General features: G+C 37.3%; 1 protein-coding gene across 2 annotated transcripts in view; it reads right to left on the bottom strand.

Moving 5' to 3' along the window:
- Rab6a (RAB6A, member RAS oncogene family) overlaps positions 1 to 18,313 on the bottom strand; it is a 66,961-nt gene extending 48,648 nt beyond the window's left edge. The window contains exon 1 of one of the 2 annotated variants that reach the window (XM_076846661.2): positions 17,627 to 18,313. In XM_076846661.2, coding sequence (XP_076702776.1) covers positions 17,627 to 17,696 — 70 coding nt within the window. In that variant the 5' untranslated portion in view covers positions 17,697 to 18,313. The remainder of the gene's footprint in view (positions 1 to 17,626) is intronic. The other variant, XM_076846660.2, reaches the window with a different exon arrangement.
- Between the last annotated feature and the right edge of the window lie 3,708 nt (positions 18,314 to 22,021).

The raw sequence follows: 22,021 nt of genomic DNA, 5'->3' as shown, positions 1-22,021 counted from the left end.
AACTCAATCCTCAGCACTACATACAAAAATAAAGTTATTATGTCCATCTACAATTAAAAATGTCTTAAAACAAACAAACCACCACTTCTTTACTTGGGAAAAAATATTCTCCAGGTGATTTTATGACTCACTCTAATATTTCCACAATCTGTTATCTTCAATCAGGAAATTCTTCCACACATATAACTTGACTTCACTATTTCAGCTTAAGGCCCCCTCTTCTTCAGACTGGGGAAGATACTTTGAGACTATGCAAAATGTTCATTCTCAAAAATCTGCCCACTAATTTTTAACTCTCATCAAAATGATCTCACATGCTACAATTATTACTGTATTATTCTAATTGAGATTTTTTAATAAGAAAAAACATTCTCTGTTCTCTTATTTATTTATAATAGTATGGATCCATAAATGAATATTTTAATTCCATCAGTTATAATCCAATCCAATATTGCCCCTGCCGGTATTGGGGTTTGAACTCAGGGCAAGGTGTGCTAGGCAAACACTCTAGAGCTGAGCTACATCACCAGACTTTTTTATTTTAAGATAGGGTCTTAACTAAGTTGCCAAGGCTGGCCTCAAACTTGTAATTCTTCTGCATGTACCACTGTGCCTGGCTCTCAGAGTGTTGGTTTTAAGAATCAAATGAATTAAAACCATAAAGCATTTACACAAGGCATGATATGTAATAAGTAATTAAATGTTAGCTGATTATTATTACATGTGAAAACAAACATACCAATATCTGGAAACTATCTCAAAAAAAAATGAATTTGAAGGGGCTGGAGTCATGGCTCAGTGGTAGAGCACTTGCCTAGTATGTGTGAGGCACTGGGGTGGATCCTCAGCACCACATAAAAATAAAAAATGAATAAAATAAAGGTATTGTGTCCATCCACAACTAAAAAAATGGATTTGCTTGGGGCTAGGGCTGGGGCTAGGGCTGGGGCTGAGTGGTAGTGCAACTGCCTGGCATGTGTGAGACACTGGGTTTGATTCTCAGCACCACATAAAAATAAATAAAGATCTATCAACAACTAAAAATTTTTAAAAATGGATTTGCTCAAAACAATAAAGGTAGTCCAACTATTTTAAAAAATTGGGGTCTGGGGTTAAGACTCAATGGTAGAGCACTTGCCTACCATTTGTGAGGCACTGGGTTTGAGTCTCAGCACCATATAAATAAGTAAATAAATAAATGTCCATCGAAAACTAAAAAAGATATATATTAAAAAAAAAACTTAGTAGTCTCATAGGAAATACACATAAACATTAATCATTACACTTGTTAAGAGTTGCTATTTTGAGGGCTGGGGATGTGGCTCAAGCGGTAGCACGCTTCTCCTGGCATGCGTGCGGTCCGGGTTTGATCCTCAGCACCACATACAAACAAAGATGTTGTGTCCGCCGAAAACTAAAAAATAAATATTAAAAAAATTCGCTCTCCAAAAAAAAAAAAAAGAGTTGCTATTTCGAGTTTTATATTTGTTTGCAAAGGGATATTAAGCACTGTATTAGCTTGTTAGGGAAGCTGTAACAAAATGCCTTGAAGTACCACCACAAGTGATGTAAACAACAGAAATTTATTGTTCCACAGTTCTAGCAACTAGAAATCTGAAATTAAGGTATCAACAGACTTGGCTCCTTCTGAAAGCTGTGAAGAAATCTGTTCCAATGTTCTTCCCTAACTTCTGGTGGTTTGTTGGCAATACTTGGCATTCCTTGGTATACAGAAGCAGAAATCTGCTCTCTATTTTCATGTGGCATTCTCCATACATTTATGCCTAAATTTCCTTTTTTTTATAAGGACACCAACCATACTGTATTAGAATCATACCCCAGTACGAACTCATCATAACTATGTCTCCAACACACCCACATTCTGAGGTACTAAAGATTATATCTTCAACATATGAATTCAGAAATGTGATATTATGATATAAGAAATATATATTTGGACAAAATGATAACTATAATGACCGAAATCACCATATTACAGAATATTTGCTATATATTTCCCATATTTCTCAGAAGGGCTAAGGATAATTTGAACTGTTTAATCTTTGTATACCTCTATGACACCCCTGCCCATTTTCTTTTCTTACTTAACCAAGGTGTTAAGTAAGGTGACTGCCACAACTGTTGTTTTCTTTTCTAGGAAACAGAAATATGACATGATTTCATATTTATCCTACATTATTTGAGGGGTACTGGGGATTGAACTCAGGAGCACTTGACCACTGAGCCACATCTTTAGCCCCTATTTTGTATTTTATTTAGAGGCAGGATCTCTCGGAGTTGTTTAGCATATCACTTTTGCTGGGGCTGGCTTTGTTTTTTTTTTTCTTTATACGTGTTTTATTTTAAAAAGTAATTGTACACTAAAATAGTGTGATAGTTAAATTTGTGTGTCAACTTGAATGGGACACAGGGTGTGCAGATATTTGTACAAACATTATTCTAATTATGTCTATGAGGTTGTTTTTTTTATTAATTTTTATTGTTGTTAGTTCAAAACATTACATAGTTCTTGATATATCATATTTCATACTTTGATTCAAGTGGGATATGAACTCCCATTTTTACCCCATATACAGATTGCAGAATCACATCAGTTACACATCCATTGATTTACATATTGCCATACTAGTGTCTGTTGTATTCTGCTGCCTTTCCTATCCTCTACTATCCCCCGCCCCCCTCCCCTCTTCTCTCTCTACCCCCTCTACTGTAATTCATTTCTCTGGGGCTGGCTTTGAACTTGCAATCCTCCTACCTCAGCCTCCCAAGCTGCTGGAATTACAGACATGCTCCACTGCGACCGGCTAGCCTATATTTTTAATTTGATTTTACCATCTAAATGTAATGTTCATATGTTGATTCCTCAAGAGTGAAGTGAAAGCACTACATTAATTTTCTTTTTGATAGAAATTTGTCCTGTTGAACATTTTAGCATGGAAAGTTCCATTAGCCATAAGAATTTTGGCTTGTTTCAGAGAGGTCAGTAAATAAAATGCATTGCATAGGAAAGAAAAAATACATATTTGGGACTATCCCACAGTTTCTGACACATAGCTATTAAAGTTCTAGTCATTTCCCTGTTTATATAAGTTGTAAAAGTGAAAAGGACTATCAGGTTTTTTTGTTTTGTTTTGTTTTGTTTGAGAAAGGGCCTCACTAAATTGCTGAGACTGGCTTTGAACTTGTAATCCTCCTGTCTTGGCCTCTGGAGTCACTGGGATCACAGGCATGCGCTACCATGTCCAGCTCCTTCCATCTTTTAATATTCATAACAAACCCCCCCCCCCTTTTTTTTTTTAAAGAGAGAGTGAGAGAGGAGAGAGAGAGAGAGAGAGACAGAGACAGAGAGAATTTTTTGACATTTATTTTTTAGTTATCGGCGGACACAACATCTTTCTTTGTACGTGGTGCTGAGAATCGAACCCGGGCCGCACGCATGCCAGGCGAGCGCGCTACCACTCGAGCCACATCCCCAGCCCCAACAAACCCCTTTTAATCATACCTGTTTATGAGATGACTTTTGGAAATCCTTAAAGGATGGGAGTCTGGTAGCCAGAAGAACCAACCCATGTCATTATATGGTTACAGAATTGGAAGAACCAACCCATATAATTATAGAATTAGAACTTTCAGCCCCACCTCTAGGGAAGGTTACAGAGGCTGAAGTTTATGCTAATCACCAACAGTCAATGATTTATGCCTTAGCATAGAAGCTTCCATAAAATCTACAGACAAGATCTAGAGAGCTTCTGAGTTGCTGAACACACTGAGGATTGGAGTGGGCATGGAAACCTCCTCTACCTTCCCCATACCTTGTCTTATGCACCTTTTCCATCTAGTTCTTCTCAGTTACATCTTTTTAAAATAAATGGGTAAGCCAGGCATGGTAACACATATTTGTAATGCCAGCAGCTTGGGAGGCTGAGGTAAGAGGATCACAAATTCAAAGTCAGCCTCAGCAACTTATCGAGGCCCTGTCTCAAAAAATAAGAGGCTAGGATTTGTGGCTCAGTGGTGTAATGCTTGCCTTGCATATGTGAAGCACCGGATTCGATTCTCGGCACCATATATAGATAAATGAATAAAATAAGGGTCCATCAACAACTAAAAAAAAAAAATTTTAAATAAAAATGAGATGGGGATATTGCTCAGTGGTTAGCCCCCTGTGCTCAATTCCTAGTATGTATGTATGTATGTATGTATGTACGTATGTATGTACATATAAATAAATAGGTAAATATCACTCAAGTGTTTTTTATATTTATTTTTTAGTTGTAGTTGGACACAATATCTTTATTTTATTTATTTATTTTTATGTGATGCTAAAGATTGAACCCAGGGCCTCGCATGTGCTAGGCAAGTTCTCCACAGCTGAGCCACAACCTCAGCTCCACATTCAAGTGTCATTTAGTTTTCCTAACTACTACTCCAGGATTTACCCACTTAGATCACAATAAATTTTAAATGTTTCATAGGCCAAAGGAAAGAAATGCTCCATATTAAATAATTTGATAAACATAAAAGGTTTACAAATAAAGAATAATACCCTATCATTAACTTCAGGAATCATCTAGTCTTTTACCTTTAAAAAAAAAAAAAAAAAAAAAAAACAATACTGTGATGATACTTCCCTCACCTTCTTCAGGAAAAGACACGTACCTATAGGATAAATAGGACAAATTCAATATTTTAAATTCAAATGACTGGATAAATTCAATATTTTATGGTTGCCTATATGGGCATTATGCTAGACAAAAAAAAAAAAAAAAAAAAAACAGAGATCTAAAAGGTTTAAGACTAGATTTTTTTGTTGTTGTTGTATCATTAAATACTACAGATCACAATGTTTTCTTTCTTTCTTTTTTTTTTTTTTTTAATTGTACCAGGGATTAAATCCAGGGTCACTTAACCAGTGAGCCACATTACCAACCCTATTTTCTATTTTATTTAGAGAAAGGCTCTCACTGAGTTGCTTAACATCTAACTTTTGCTGAGGCTGACTTTGAACTTGTGATCCTCCTGCCTCAGCCTCTTAAGCTGCTGGAATTATAGGCATGAGTCACCGCACCCAGCAGATCACAATATCTTTAGACTAGAGCAAGCCTAAAACCTGTCTAAATCTGAGATACCACATTCCTTATTTCTTTATTATATTCCACTTAATTCACCATGACCATGTAAATAATTTAAAGTGCACATATATGCATTTCTGAAATATTCTTCAGTTTTAAGAGAAAGATTAAGACTAAAAACAGTGTTAAGTAGTCACATGAAACTACTGAAGTTAAAAGTTAAATAAAATTTAAAAGTCAATTCCCTAGCCATACCACATTAGAAAGCACAGATACTGGACATTTTTGCCAACTCAGAAAGTTCCATTCGTCCAGTTGATAATCTAGAGAACCTGAAATATTATAACCCAAAAACACATAAAAGAGATTACTGCCAAATAAAGATTTCTGTAATTACATATATACACAAGAATAGCTAAATAAGTGGGCTAGGGTTATGGCTCAGCAGTAGCGCATTTGCCTTCATGCGTGAGGCACTGGGTTCGAGTCTCAGCACCACATATAAATAAATAAACAAACAAATAAATGTCAATCAACAAATATTAAAAAAAGAATAGCTAAATAAGATCTTTAATCTTCAATCAACAAATATTAAAAAGAAAGAATAGCTAAATAAGATCTTTAATCTTTTAGCAACCATATCAAAATACTGAAAAAATATGTGGGATATGTGTCAAATAACTCACTTTGGCACAAGTTTGGAGGTTTTATTTTTATTTTTTTTTAAGAGAGAGAGAGAGGAAAGAGAGAGAGAGAGAGAGAGAGAGAGAGAATTTTTTAATAATTATTTTTTAGTTTTCAATGGACACAACATCTCTATTTTATTTTTATGTGGTGCTGAGGATCGAACCCAGTGCCCTGAGCATGCCAGGTGAGTGCACTACCGCTTGAGCCACATCCCCAGCCCAGGGTGGGGGTTTTATATATTTGGTAACTACTGACACTGCTTAGGAAGAATTATAGTGGGGGTTTATAATAAGTTTGAAATCTTAAACTATCTTAAGGACTCCAAATCACAGTACTTGGTTAAACTGCAAATTATTTTTTAAAATTTGTTCTAATTAGTTATACATGAGTAAATTAATTTCTTAATATGCCATTTATTCCCACTGCCTACTTCTGAATCCTTGACTCTCCAAAATTTTCTAAAAATTACTCATTAGACAAGGCCGGGTAATGCACATCTAAGCTATAATTCCAGCAACTTAGGAGTCTGAGGCAGAAGGATATCAAGTTTGAGGCTAGCCTGGGCAAATTACCAAGACCCTGTCTCAAAAGAAAAAGAAGAAGGCATGTTAATGTAGCTTAGTGGTAGACTGCCCCTGTGTTCAATCCCCAGTACCCAGGGAGAAAAATCACTTAGTTTCTTGATAAACCCAATGGCCTTTTCTGAGAAACCATTTTCCTCAACATGAGCTATTGATTATAGAGTCATATGAGATATTTGGGATATCAAATCTTTCTCCCCCTTAGTTAGTTGTTAATTTTTTATTTTATTGTATATTCTATTTTTCATTTTTTGTTGTTGCTTGCAATACTGGATATTGAATTCAGGGCCTCACACATGCAAGGCAAGTGCTCTACCATTGAGGTACATCCCCTGTCCTTTTTATTTATTTTGAAACAAGGTCTAAATTGCTGAGTTTGGCCTCGAACTTATCCTCCTGGCTCAGGCTTCTGAGTAGCTAAGATTAGAGGCATGCACCACCACACCCAGCCATGACATTTTTGTTTTGAAGGTAAAAAAAAGTTTCTATAATTTTCATTTTTATAAAGTTCACTCTGATATCAATGTAGAAGGCTGAATTGAAGGGGAAGTTCAAAGACAGAGGTTGGAAGGTACAGAGTAATATAAAAAATTTAAATCTGCTATAAAGCTCCCGGTTATCAATTATATACAAGAGGACAGAGACTGAAACTATTTGTTAACAACCATATCACCCATTATAATGAACCTAGTGTACAATGAGTATCAGTTAAATAGATAATTAACTGCTAAGATTACATGATTCTTAGGAATGGATGATTTTTTAAAAAATGGAAGATTTAAAAAGCAGTCTTCTATATAGCACATACCTTAAAGGATGATTTATAAAACATACTAAGCTGTGGAGGTAGTTCAATGGTAGAGCCCTTGCTTAGCATTCTTGAGGTCCTGGGTTCCCTTGATCCCTGGTATCACAACCTCCTGCCAAAAAGGCTCAATTATTATAGTAATAAGAAAAGATGGGTGAATAACAGTAAGGAGGGTAAAAAGTGGGTGATGAAAAACTTACACAGAAGAGTTTTAGACTTCATCTCAAAAGAGAAGTCTATGTGGTGTATCTGGACAAAGTTTTGTGCAACCTCATAATGGCAGAACAAGATAACAGTGATTTCGACGTACTTATTAACCATAAATATCATGTAGTATTTATCCTTCCGTGACTGGTTTATTTTACCCAGCATAACATCCACAAGGTCCATCCATATTCTAGCATGTGTCAGAATTTCCTATCTTTTTAGGGCTAAATATATCCTATCATGTGTATATATCACTTTTTTTTCTAATAGGCAAGCACTCTATTACTGAAATGCATTCCCAGCCTCTCTAATCACATTTTGTTTATCCATTCATCTACAGATGGACACTTGATTACCTCCATCTTTTGGCTACTATGAGCATGAGTGTAAACAGGTGGTTTTAATTTTTTTAAATGTGCTTTTAAAAAAAAGAATAGAAACTCTGAAACATCTAATTCTAAATATTTACATGTAAGTGTTGGTTTTCAAAAAAAGCTAATTCATCCAAAATAGAAGCTCAAAAGCAAATGGAGAAGTGGAATTGCCCAACAAACTACATAAAGATCAATTTAAAACTGATAGTGGGGAAGCTGAGAAACATTCTAATTTGTGCCAGAGAACTGCTGGCACCAAGTACACACAGAAATAAGGGTGAAAGTGGCCCTAATAATGAAAGGGAAGATCGGTCTGTTTAACAGGTAGACTGACTCTCTTACATCCCTTTCTCTATTCCAAACAATCAGGTTCCTGCTCTACTTCATCAGAAAATCAGAACTTTCCTGTTGAGAAAGGAAAAAAGGATTTCTGGACTAGAGAAAACAAGGTACGATTAAGAGTACAAATGAGGCTAAAAATACAGAGTACAAACAGAACTAAAAACAATGAGAATAGAGCCTGGGGTGTGCTTAGTGTTCACCACACCACTATCACCACCACCCACCGCCCCCCCCCAAAAAAAGAAAAGAAAAGAAAGTGGGGGGGACTAAATCCATTCCCTTATAACTTCAAACCCTCTCTCCATTCAGAGAGAATATACCAGGATCATTCTCTCCAATAGGACATTGAGTAATTCTTCAGGATATGTGGTCAGCAAAAGACTTAAAAACCTAACATTAAAAAAAAAAAAAAAAAATTAGAGATTCCTCCACCTCCAAAAAAAGAATACAAATTGTCCTACAGTGAAGTCCCATAGACACACATGAAGGCTAAAATAAATTTTTTAGTATTTAACTTTTAAATAGAATAGCTAAGAATCAATAGTTTTTTGAGAACCACATCAAACAGGAAACAGAAAAACTAAAACAGGTGAAAATCAATTTGTAAAAAACTGAGCATGCAGAAAAAAGCCATATATAATATCCTAAAAATGACAGAAAATACTGGAATCAAAAGATGCTTCTGAAAGCGAAAAGCTCTTTAACATGATAGTGGAAATAAAACAATAGAAGAAGAGTTGGAAAAATTTTGTTAGAACTAAATAGAAAAATAAATAGAAAACAGGTAAAGGGCCTGGGGATATAGCTCATTTGGTAGAGTACTTGCCTCCCATGCACAAGGCCCTGGGTTCAATCCCCAGCACCACCAAAAGAAAAAGAAAACAGGTAAGATAATACAAAATCACAAGACCAATCCAGGAAGTTTAATAAGAATTCCAGAGAGATCTAAAAATGGAGAAGATAGCTATTAGTAAGTCAAAAAATTTTCTTAAAACTAAGGGACAGGTTGTAGCTCAGTGGTAGAGTGTTAGCTTAGTATGCATAAGGCACAGGGTTCAATTCTCAGCAACACATACATAAATAAAATACAGGTCCATCAACAACTAAAAAATTCTTTTTTTTAAAAAAACTTTGTTAAAACAAAACAAACAAACAACAACAACAACAAAAAACTAAGGAACATGAGTCCTTAGTTTGAAAGAATTTAAAACTAGTACCCAGACAGAAAATGAAAATAGATACACAGTGTCAAAAGTCAAAAGAGCAGGGTCAGAATGGTAACAAATGTCTTCAAACTTCTGTGAGTTATATGAATACATTTTCAGACACATAGGGTCTCAAGAAATTTTTCCTCCCATTTTCCTTTATTAGGTACTGGTGAGTATGTTCAATATAACAAGGAAATAAAACAATGAAGGAAACGTGTAATCTAGGAAATTCCCAACCATCCCAAAAAAAGAAATAAAGAGAAACCTCAGACTGATGGTAAAGACAAATCCCAGATTAACAATTGTATGCCAGTCATGAAGGATAACTAATATAGATTAAAATAAGTCAGAAGTTCTAGAAAAACATCCCAAGAAGATCAAACTGAATAAAAACCTAATGCATTCTTACATAGTGAAAGAGGCCTTAAACTGTTGGTAAAGAATTTAGGAATAATCAGCAATAAGCATATGAACTAAACATAGGAAAAAAGCAAGGCAAAGGAAAACAAAAATTTACAAGTACAAGTTATCAGTATGCTACATGGTTAAATTATGACTATCATTTCCCTAATTATAGTAATGTAAAGATTAAACACTGATCTGACCCAAACAAAATATTTATATTCAGAAGATAAAGAAAATACTATGAGATTAGTAATGTCACATTAGAAAGCAAAAGGAGTGGGTTGGGATGTGGCTCAAGTGGTAGCGCACTCGCCTGGCATGCATGTGGTACGGGTTCGATCCTCAGCACCACATACAAACAAAGATGTTGTGTCCGCCAAAAAATAAATATTAAAAAAAAAAAAAAAAGGCAAAAGGAGTTAGCTCTGAAGGATTTTTTTAATTGTTGAAAAACATGTTAAAAATAATGGGGATCAATGGGCTGAGGATGTGGCTCAAGCAGTAGCGCGCTCGCCTGGCAAGCATGCGACCCAGGTTCGAGCCTCAGCACCACATATAAACAAAGAAGTTGTGTATGCCGAAAACTAAAAAAATAAAATAAATATTTAAAAATTCTCTTTAAAAAAAATAATGGGGATCAAAAATACAAGCAAAGCTTTGTCTTAAAAGCCATCTTATCACAGTATAATGCCTCCCAAATAAGAAAAGCTCAACCAGACAAAATAAGAATAGATTTAAGAATTTCTGAACAAGGAAGCTTGATGCTAAAAATTATTAAATTTAGCTGAATATGGTAGCACATACCTATAGTTCCAACCCTTAAGGAAGCTGAGGGCAGAGTATCACTTTTGCCCACTAAGAGTTACTATAGCCTGAAACTATAGGTATGCGCACAGCTCAGCTAAATTTAATAATTTTTAAGCTCAAGATGATTACTTGAGCCCATCAAGTTTGACAGTAAGCAGCTCGGGAGGCTGAGTCAGGAAGATCGTAAATTCAAAGCCAGCTTCAGCAATGATGAGGCAATTAAGCAACTCGGTGAAATCCTGTCTCTAAATAAAAATATAAAATAGGGCTGGGGATGGGATGTAACTCAGTGGTCAAAGTATCCCCCATCAAAAAGTCTGAGACCAGCCTAGGAAAAATAGTAAGACCTCATAAATAAATAAAATTTAGCCGGGTATCATGGTTCACGCCCATAATCCCAAGACTCAGGAGCCGAGGCTGGAGAATCCCAAGTTCTTAGGTTAGCTTTGGCAACTTGGCAAGACCTTGTCTCAAAATTATAATTTAAAAAAGGGGGAGATGCTGTAGATGTAGTTCAGTGGTAGAGTGTCTCTGGTTCAACACCCAGGCTGTAAAAATAAATAATAAAATTTGTTTTCTTGCAAATTTTTAAAATAGAATGCAATAAATTAAAGTAGTCCAGTTTAACTGTCACAGACAAGGGCCCAAGGAGATCTACTAACTAAATTTAATGTAGTATACTCTAGATAAGATCGTGGAATAGGGGCTGGGGATGTGGTTCAAGCGGTAGCGCGCTCGCCTGGCATGCGTGCGGCCCGGGTTCAATTCTCAGCACCACATACAAACAAAGATGTTGTGCCTACAGAAAAACTAAAAAATAAATATTAAAAAATTCTCTCTCTCTCTCCACTCTCTTTAAAAAAAAAAAAAAAAAAAAAAAAAAAAGATCGTGGAATAGAAAAAGGACATTATTGTCCTTTCAGGAATATCACTGAATAGTTCACAGATCTTAATATATATATGTTATAAATTATTAATTTAGAAATATAATGGCAGGAAGAAGTGCACAACTAGTATTTTTTTTTAACTTTTTATTGCTTTTTTTAGATCAACTCTTTTGAATTGTAATATAATAACAGGGAAAAAGTATGAGTGTAAGTAATACAGTTTATATTATTGTATTATGTAGATAAGTGTTCTTAAAACTTTTTCTTCTCTAAACCCTTAAAGAATTCAGTTTATAATATAAATATATGTCAATATCTACTATATTGAGAATTAACTAGGAAAATTTTCAAATGCTTAATACATTCAAAGTAATAAATCTATCACATTAACAATAAATTTTTTAATGAAAAAGAGGTATTTTGCAAACAAAAATTTAGTAAGAGAGTGAAGTTTTTTATATATTTGCAGAGCTCTTTAATGTCTGACAATACAAGACAGCTAGATGTTCATAGATGCTTCTGCTTTCAGTCTGTTTTAAGATCACACACATCAAGTAGGTTCTTGGAAACTCGAATACACACTCGTAAGGGAATAAAAGTGGAAAAAAAATCACATAATATCTTAATATTATGAAAACAGTTTGGACTTCTCCCCCAGGAGATTTGTGGAGCCCCTGAAGGATCTTGAGAGATCAGTAGGACATCAGTGGACCACACTTTCAGAACTAGTGAATTAGATAGTATCGAGCCATTTCCACCTTCTTACAGATTCATATTGCAAGTAAAGACACTCAAGAGGAATGTTCTCCATATCTTGTTTTAAAGCCTTAAAACTAAACAGTGGAGTTAATGTTTAAGAGCACAAATCTGGGTTTCATATGTTAGCACTGGCCATTGACCTTTGGTAAATTACTCAATATCTCTTTATGTTTTAGTTTCTTCATTAATAAAATAAAGATAATAATAGTACTTATCATATAGTTACCATGAAGATTGGTCAATAAATGTAAAGTTTTTCTGAGAGAGCCTGGCACATGAGAAATACTTAGTATTTAAAATAATTTAACAAATATTTATTGAAAACTACTAGTTAAGTGGTTTGATAGAGCCTACTCATAAGAAACATACAGGGAATTTATCAGGAAAAAAATATATAATACCTAATATAAGATAGTGTGAATAATAATATAAACTATTCAGGGCTGGGTTGTAGCTCAGTGGTAGAGTGCTTGCCTGGCATGTATGAGGCACTGGGTTTAATCCTCAGCACCACACATACATACATACACACATAAATATCCACCAGCAACTAAAATATATATATATAATATTTATATATATAAACTGCTCAGTACTACTGGTCTAGGACAGACACTTTTCCCTACCTAGCATACTGCAATTTAAAAGAGTTGATGTAAATTAAAAGAAAATATAAAGTATAAAAAAGAAGCAGTATTAGGTATGCACTTCTCCCTGATATTACATTCTCAAATTAATAATCAATAACACTTGTCTATATAATAAAACCTATTACAGACCACTTATTGACCTTTCTAATGACCTCTGTAGTTCAAGACAAGAGTCAGAGGGTAAGGAAGAGCACTTACCTAGCACGTGTGAGGCACTGAATTAAATTCTCAGCACCACATAAAAAAATGAATTAAAATAAAGATATTGTATACCTCTACAACTAAAAAACTGGAAAAAAAAAAAAAGACAAGAGTCAGAAGTAGGAACAAAAGAGATACCTGAAGGAAACTTCAAGAATTACTTATTTCAACATTCTTTTGTTAAACCATGTTTACTAGAGAAATTACAAGAGAGTCTAATAGCAAATAATTTAACAGCTTTAATAAAGCAAGACTAATTTTGCTCAACTAAAAATATATGCAAAATGAAGATTAGTCTTTTTTTTTTTTTTTAAGTGAAGTGGGTAAGCCTTTAAATTACTGGTTTCCCTATCTCATCCCCCAGCATCTAGAACATCCTATATACAAACAAATAATATAAACACAAAATATTATTGTTAAACTATTAAATAAAAAATAGATTTCACCATAGTATATATAGGTCACTAGCTTTGATTACTATTAGAGTCAACCATCATTCATTCATTCACTAAATATCTCTGAGCAGTTAGTATGAACCTGGTATCATGCTAAGCAATGGGGATACATTAACAAAAAAGATGACAGTTTTTATTTTCATGTGACTGCATTCTGCTGTGAGAAATAGAAAAACACACACATAAAAAAAGAGGATAATTGGGCTGGGGTTATGGCTCAGCGGTAGAGTGCCTGCCTAGCATGTTCTAGGCCCTGGGTTTGATCCTCAGCACCACATAAAATAAATAAATAAAATAAAGATATTGCGTTCAACTATAACTAAAAAATAAATAAATAAAAAAATATATATATAAAGGATAATTAAACTGAGGGGTGTAGCTTAGTGGTAGAACACTTGCCTAGCATGCACAAGGCCCTGGGCTTGCTTTTTAGAACCACAAAATAATATGCAGCAGCGGTGACAGCAGCTATGGCAGCAACAATCAGGTGCACTGAGGCACATGCCTGCAATTCCAGCTACTCAAGAAGCTGAGGCAAGAGGATCACAAATTCAAGGCCAGTCTGGATAATTTATCAAGACTATCTCAAAATTTTAAAAAAGCACAGGAGTGGGGGTTGTGGCTATGGCTCAGTAGTAGTGCACTTGCCTGGCATGTGTGAGGCTCTGGGTTTGATTCTCAGCACTACATATATATACATAAATAAAACAACTAAAAACAATATTTAAAAAAAATTTAAAAAGCACAGGGCTGGGGGGCACTGGGGATGTAATTCAGTGGTGAAGCCCTTGCCTAGCAATAGCAAGCAAAAAGTCATGGGATTCAATTCCCAGTAGGTGGGGAAGGATGATAAGATAATTATAAATGTGGTAAATGCTATTAAGGAAATATACAAGTCTTTGTCACAGATTACAGTTTTTGAAAGCTGAACTGCAGAATTCCAACAGACCTAAAAATAAATAATTCATGAAGAGTTACATCAACATGACATAGATTCTACAGACCTTTGCTAATGCATAAGACACTGACCATGAAAACAGGGATCAATCTATCTTGTCAAAGCTATTGGATAGAATTACTTAGCAACATAGTAACCTCAAAAGATAATCAATCTCATAGTTGCATACAGGCAAAAGCATGCAAACACAATCCTGAAGAAAAACTACGCAAGTGGAGCTGAGGAGACATGACAACTTAATGTAATGTAGTATCCTGAATGGAGAGCTAAAACAGAAAAAGGACATTAGGTAAAAACTAAGGAAATCTGAATAAATTATGGAGTTTATCGAATAATAATACATCAATATGAGTCCATTAACTGTAATAAATGTACCATACTAATGTAAGATGTTTATAACAGGGGAAACTGGGCGTAGGGATAAACAGGAACCCTCTGTACTATCTCAATTTTTCTGAAAATCTAAAATTATTCTTTTTTGGAGGGTACCAGGGATTGAACTCAGGTGCACTCACCACTGAGCCATACCCCCAATTCTATTTAGTATTTATTTAGAGACAGGGTCTCACTGAGTTGCTTAGTGCCTCACTTTTGCTAAGGCTGGCTTTGAACTCTCAATGCTCCTGCCTGTAATTCCGCTGGAATTACAGGCTGGTGCCACTGCATCCAGCTCTAAAACTAGTCTTAAAAAATAAAAAAATAAAAAAGGGCCAGGGTTGTGGCTCAGTGGAAGTGTGCTTGCCTAGCATGTGTGATACACTGGGTTCAATTCTCAGCACCACATACAAATAAATAAAATAAAGGTCCATCAACAACTAAAAAAAAAAAAAAATTAAAAAAAAAAAAAAATTGGGGCCGGGGCTGTAGCTCAGTGGTAAAAGTGCTTGCCTCGTATGTGTGAGGCACTGGGTTCGATCCTCAGCACCACATAAAAATAAATACATACTGTGTGTTCATCTACAACTAAATTAATATTTTTTTAAAAAAAGTTTGTTTTTTCTTTTAAATTTAACAAGGTTCAGGAATAACAGGTAAAAGGGACTGAAGAGAGTTAATAGATTAAAGAAATAAGAAATGAGAAGCCATAAAACTACAATATGATTTGGAACACAAATACAAAATTCAAAGACCTGCAGATACTTAGGAAATTAAGATCTCTATTCATCTCTATTTATAAAAACTTCCTAGACAGATTAATGGGGTTTTCATGCAAATTAAACAGCACAGCATCACAACATATAGTAGATAATAGTATTCCTGGAGTACACAATTAGTACGTTGGAAAATATTTATCAATAATGACCAATAAGCTATATTTTATGTATGGGATTGTCCTGAAATTGCCATTGTAACTATAATTGTAATTATAATTGCCACCATATATTATACTTGTAGCTGGACCAAAATCAACTCCATAGGTTTTACTAAATTACTCACCTAAGGAAACAGTTTTATACTTAAAGAAAACTCATAAGCAAAGAAGACTGTATCCTCCCATTCTATTAATCCAGGCATGGACAAAAAAAAAAAAAGAAAATTAGCCAGGCACCGGGGCACAGGCCTGTAACCCCAGAAACTCAGGAAGGTGAGGCAGAAGGATCCAAGTTCAAGGTCAGGATTCCTCTGGGAATCCTGTCTCAAAATAAATAAATAATAATAAAAAAAAAGACTGGGGATTTAGCTCAATAGTAGTGTACTTTCCTAAGGTTCAATGCACAGTACTGAGAAAAGGAAAAAAAGAAGAAAAAAATTTATTCCCCAGGTCCAACTGGAGGCAGTTTTGCAACTAATATTAACCTGCTGTAATGCCATACAAATTAATACAAATAGTTCAAGATAGTAACAAAACTCTGAATTTACATCAGTTATATATACCTTCTAGTCAAAACAAATAACTAATGTTTTCTATAACCTCAAGTTTCTGAATTTTAAAGATGGTCATGAAAAATGTAAGAAAACCAAAGGAGGATAATAATTTCTGAATTACTGTGAAGTTTGTATAATATAGCATAAAACAGTTATTTCTACAAGTAATCTTAGAGACAACCATTACAAAATGGAATCTTGCTTCTAACATAAAGTAAAGCAACAGCAAACCCTGACCAGGTAAATGACATAACAATTGCACTCAATTAGATATTACAAAATATTAGGTATACTTTCATAGAATCATTTAGCCCAAGAGATATTTAAATCTAATTTAGATAACCAGATGATTATCTGTCCCTACTCTACTACATTACTCAAAGAAAATCCTACAAAAACAAAGCCGTTCGTTATTCTAAGCCTTCTCTCACACAAATCTTAAACATAAAATTGGAAAATGCTCAAGAAGAAATGACTTAATATTTCCACAGCAATTCCTATTTGCACCACCATGAGGAGAATCCAACGCTGTTTCATGTTAAAATGAGAATAAGGAAAGGTGAGATGCTAAAAATTTTAAGTAAAATGATCATGACATAGCATCTGGCAAAGACAGAAAAAGCATCAACACTGCCAAATGAATTTTCAGTGATGAAAGTCAAGAGAAGAAAATGAGCTTTTTCAACAAGCCACAGCCCAACCCAAGGGGCAAAAATCGTTACTGCTAACACCACCCCTCTCACCCCATTTTCAAGTCGCCTCCAATTCAGACATATTTCCTCTACAACTCAAACTAATTCTCAACCTAGGTGAAAACCATCCAAGAATTTTTTCCTATCACTTCCCACCTTCCAGGAGATTCGCACTTCTTAGGGCCAAGCCTCTGGGGAAAACAACGCCCAGATCCCACCCTCCTTGCCCAAGGTTGAAGAGGGCCGGTTCGAAGCAGTGGGGCTTCTCGGAGTGGGCCTCACATAGCTGAAGAGCTGAGAAGGAGCAAAGAATAAGGGTGGGGCTCGAGTGAGAGGGCCAGGGTAGGGGAGACGACCGGGACCAGTGGAAGAAAGGGATGGACGGGAGGCCAGGGCTGGGCGGGGTGAGGACTGGGGAGCGAGGACGACCGACGCGACAGGGCCGAGTCAGGACCGAAGGGCCTGGGGACCCGGGTAAAATCTGACCGACTCGCTGGCGAGGAGTCGGGGAGCACGGGGGACAGGCTGGGGTGGAACCCGGCGCCGATGCGAGGCCAGCAGGGAGCTCAGCGGACAGAAGGGCCGCACTGGGGGCGGTGCGGGGAGGCAGCGGCCGGCTGCCAGGAGGGGGGAGCCGCGCACTCACCGCTCTGCTCTCCTAGGAACACCAGCTTGAATTTCCTCAGCGGATTCCCGAAGTCTCCGCCCGCGGACATGATGGAGCCGGAGGAGCTGCCGCCGCCTCAGCCCAGAGACCTCCCGGACCGACGCTGCTCCAACCGGCTGACGGAGAAGGCGAGCGGAAGGGCGGGCGCCGAGCTCTCTCGGCCCCTGCAGGGCCAGGCGAAGGAGCAAGGCTTGAGGGTAGCAGGAGTCTCCACAGCACGCAGCCGTCGCCGCCGAAGCCGCCTTCCCGCAGAGTAGCCTAGCACCGAGCGAGACCAGCCGCAGCGAAGGGAAGGAGGGCGGTGTCGGAGGCAGCCAGGGGTGTGTGCGGGGCTCCCGAGGATAGCGCCGTCTCTTCCCTCAGCACCCGGCACCGAGACTAGGGTGGGAGAGGCTGAGGGTGGCGGGGCCGGAACCGCAGACGCGTCTGGGACCTTTCACACGCAGCTCCCCGACTCCCACAGCTGTCGCCGCCGCAGCCCAACCTGCTGAGTGCGCGAGCCTCTGGCGCGGCGCGGGGCGAGCCCGGGCGCGAGCCAGTCGCCCAGCCGGCCGTCGGCGTGCGTGCGTGAATGCGTGCGCGCCACCGCCAGCGCCTTCCTGGTGTAGCGGCTTTTTCAGCTCCTCCCGCACCGCAGAGGCTACGGATGGCAGGAATTCGACTGGCGTCGGGAGAAGCAAAGAGGCGGGGCAAGTCAGGGTAAGTGAGTGGGTGGAAAAAAAAATGGAGCTCTTACATCACTTACTCTAGGATCCAATCAGAAAAGATCGAGGGCGGCCCCGGACAGGAGTGAGGTGGCGGCGCGAGAGCGCGCGCGACCCTCCAGCGGTGAAAAGCGGGGTACTATGGCGGCCATGCGAAGTGTGGCGCTTTGCACCCTGAGGGGAGGGGAGAGGAAAGGAAGAAAGGTGGGGCGGAGGCGGGGCCAGGAGGTGGAATGACCCAAGGATGCATGGGTGGAGTTGGGTAGCCACAAGGTGTGTAATAGGTGTCTTTTTCTTAAGCTGTCAGTTCAGCGTCACTTTCCTCAGATCACCCTTCACCTACCTTCTCCATCTTCTTTCTCATCATAATTCTTCACACGGCATCTTACTGGATATCATTCTCTGTTGTTCCCAGGAGTTTCATAACTACCAGAAACAGGGCCTGTTCATTTTGGAGATGAGGAAACTGAAGCCCAGAGGGTGGAAATGACTTGCAAAATCCACAAAGCTATGAAATGGAACCTAGGTTTTCTCTCCTGAACTGCAGCCACCTTATTGATGAACCCGTCCACTTCCCCAGCCTAACTTTTCTTGGTCCTCTGTTACATACCCTTGTTCCTCAGATGTTGATGATTCTAGTGATGCCTGTCTTCTACCTTGCTAGAAATGGGTTTAGATATCAGATCACAGTTGGTGAAACAGGCTCATGCAACAAGCAAAAGGTCACAGAACAAATCCAAGGGAAAGCCTGAACTAGAACCCAAATCTGGGTAAGGGAATATTTTAAAAATCATCCTTTCCTCCTAAAGGAGTGCTTCTGAATATGGGTGGACCTCCCTTATATTAGCTATCTGAAGCATGTGGATTTTTTATTTTTTTATTTTTTATTTTTTATTTTTTTATTGATTGTTCAAAACATTACAGAACTCATGATATATCATCTTTCATACATTTGACTCGATTTATGAATTCCCATTTTTTCCCCAAATACAAATTGCAGAATCACATTGGTTACACACTCTGAAGCATGTGAATTTTTATGTGGAGAGGATCCATAGCTTTTATCAGATTTTCAATCTGATTCATAATCCAAAAAAACTGGAGGCGAATGGCCCAACCAAGAGGAACCTTAAGAGACATGACAATTAAGTGTAATGTGAACAACTAACATGACACATTAACATGATTCTAACATGACAATTGGCAGAACAATTAAATATAATTTTTCAGTAAGGAGTGGTGACGAATGCCTGTAATCCCAGAGACTAGGGAGGCTCCGGCAGGAGGACTGCAAGTTCAAGGCCCTAAGCAACTTAGTGAGACCCTGTCTCAAAATAAAACATAAAAAGGACTGGGGTGTGGCTCCGTGGTTAACTGTCCTGGGTTCAATCCTTCCTACTAAACATGAATATAATTTTTCAGTGAAATGGGATCCTGGAACATAAAATGAGCCTAATAGAAAAAATAAAGGAAATCTTTCATTAATATTGATCCATTAGTTGTAACAAATATATTAATGTGGGGTTGGGGGTGTGGCTCAAGCGGTAGCGCGCTCACCAGGCATGCGTGCGCCCCGGTTCGATCCTCAGCAGCACATACAAAGATGTTGTGTCCGCCGAAGACTAAAAGATAAATATCAAAAAAAATTCTCTTTCTCTTTCTCTCTCTCTGTCTCTCTCTCTCTCTCTCTCAAAAAAAAAAAATTTAAAAAAAATAAATTAATGTAATATGTTAGTAGAGGAAAGCAGGAGTATATGGGAACTTGCTGTATTGCCTGTGTAATTTTTTTGTAAATCTGAAACTACTCTAAAGTCTGCTAATAAATTTAAAAGTTTCTAAATAAATTCTATTAAGGAAAAAACACAAGGTTAAGAATCATGAAATTATGGGCTGGAGTTGTAGCTCAGTGGTAAAGCACTTACTTTGCATGCTTTACCCAAAAGCCCTGGGTTCAATCTCGGCACCACATAAAAATAAATAAAATAAAAATAAAGATATTGTGTTCATCTACAACTGAAATATGTGTGTATTTTTTTTAAAAAAGAACTATCAAATTAGAGAATTTGCCATCATACAACTTCAGCCACATCACAAGGGAGGTGGAATAAAATTCAAGAAAAGAAATCTCTGCACTCAGAGAGACCTTTTTAAAAACTGATGTCAAAACCTGGCATGGTGTCTCATGCCTATAATCCCAGTTACTCAGAAGGCTGAGGCAGGAGGATCACAAGTTTGAGGCCACCCATGGCAATTTAACAGGAAGACCCTGTTTCAAAATAAAAAAAAAAAAAAAATTAAAAGGCCTAGGAATATTAGCTCAGTGGTAGAGCATCCCAGTACTGCAAAAAGTAATAAATGAGTAAAAATTAAAACTGATATCAGCCAGGCATAGTGGCATAAGCCTGTAATCCCAGCAGCTTGAGAGGCTAAGGCAGGAGGATCACAAATTCAAAGCCAATCTCAGCAAAAGTGAGGTGCTAAGCAACTCAGTGAGACCTTGTTTCTAAATAAAATACCAAATAGGGCTGGAGATGTGGCTCAGTGGCCAAATGCCCCTGAGTTCAATCCCAGTACCCCCTCCCAAAAAAAACAAAAACAAACTGGTATCAAAAATGCTTCCCAGAGGCTAATGTTGTGGCTCAGTGGCAGAGCGCTTGCCTCAAACACATGCACTGGGTTCAATCCTCAGTACCACATAAAAAATAAATAAAAGTAAACATAATAAAGATATTGTGTTCATCTATAATTTTAAAAATTTAAAAGAAGATTTTTTTAAAAAATGCTTCCCAAACTGGATGAAATGGTACATGCCTGTAATAATCCCAGGACTCAGAAGGTGAAGGTTAAGGCAGTAGGATCCAAGTTGGAGGCCAGTCTTAGCAAAAAAAAAAAAAAAAAAAGCTTCCTAATATTTAAAGTCTTTACTTTCCTGTATAGTATCTTTATCATTCATAAAACACATATATACATTTCCTCATGATTTGATAGTTATTATTTAATTAACTCTCAGAATGACAGGATCAAATAAGTGCCTTCTCAAGCCCTGGGATGAATTATTGGCCTAGAATAAATTAAAGAGAGGAATTGAAGTTGTTGTTGTTGTTGTTGTTGTTGTTCTTCTTCTTCTTCTTCTTCTTCTTCTTCTAATTGTTGATGGACCTTTATTTATTTATTTAAGGTTTTTTTAGGTGTGGTTGGACACAATAGCTTTATTTTTATGTGGTGCTGAGGATTGAACCCAGGGCCTTACATGTGCTAGGCGAGTGCTCTACCACTGAGCCAAGACCCCAGCCCTGGGCCTTTATTTTAATCATTTATTTATATGTGGTGAGAATGGAACCCACTGCCTCACACATGCTAGGCAGGCACTCTACCACTAAGCCATAACCCCAGCCCAGAACTGAAGTTCTTAAAAATATCAACTATTCTGGCTTATCAAGACAACAACCATATCCTAAAACCTTCTTATTATCAAAATCCCTTCCTGCTTTCATGATTTTGGAACATGCATCTATAAGTGACATAGTAAAAACCTGAAGCATGACATGGCCATTGATTTTTTAAAAAAATTTCATTTACAAGTAGCTTTTCATGTTTGACAGTGCTGTCCCCAACAGTAACCTAGAACCCTGACACACAAAGAACTTCCAATACAAAGAAACTATTTTTA

Source organism: Callospermophilus lateralis, chromosome 2, assembly GCF_048772815.1.
Source record: "Callospermophilus lateralis isolate mCalLat2 chromosome 2, mCalLat2.hap1, whole genome shotgun sequence".
In the NCBI taxonomy this organism is placed as follows: Eukaryota; Metazoa; Chordata; class Mammalia; order Rodentia; family Sciuridae; genus Callospermophilus; species Callospermophilus lateralis.
Note: the sequence above shows the minus strand (reverse complement) of the source record. Positions and strands in the feature narration are given on the sequence as shown.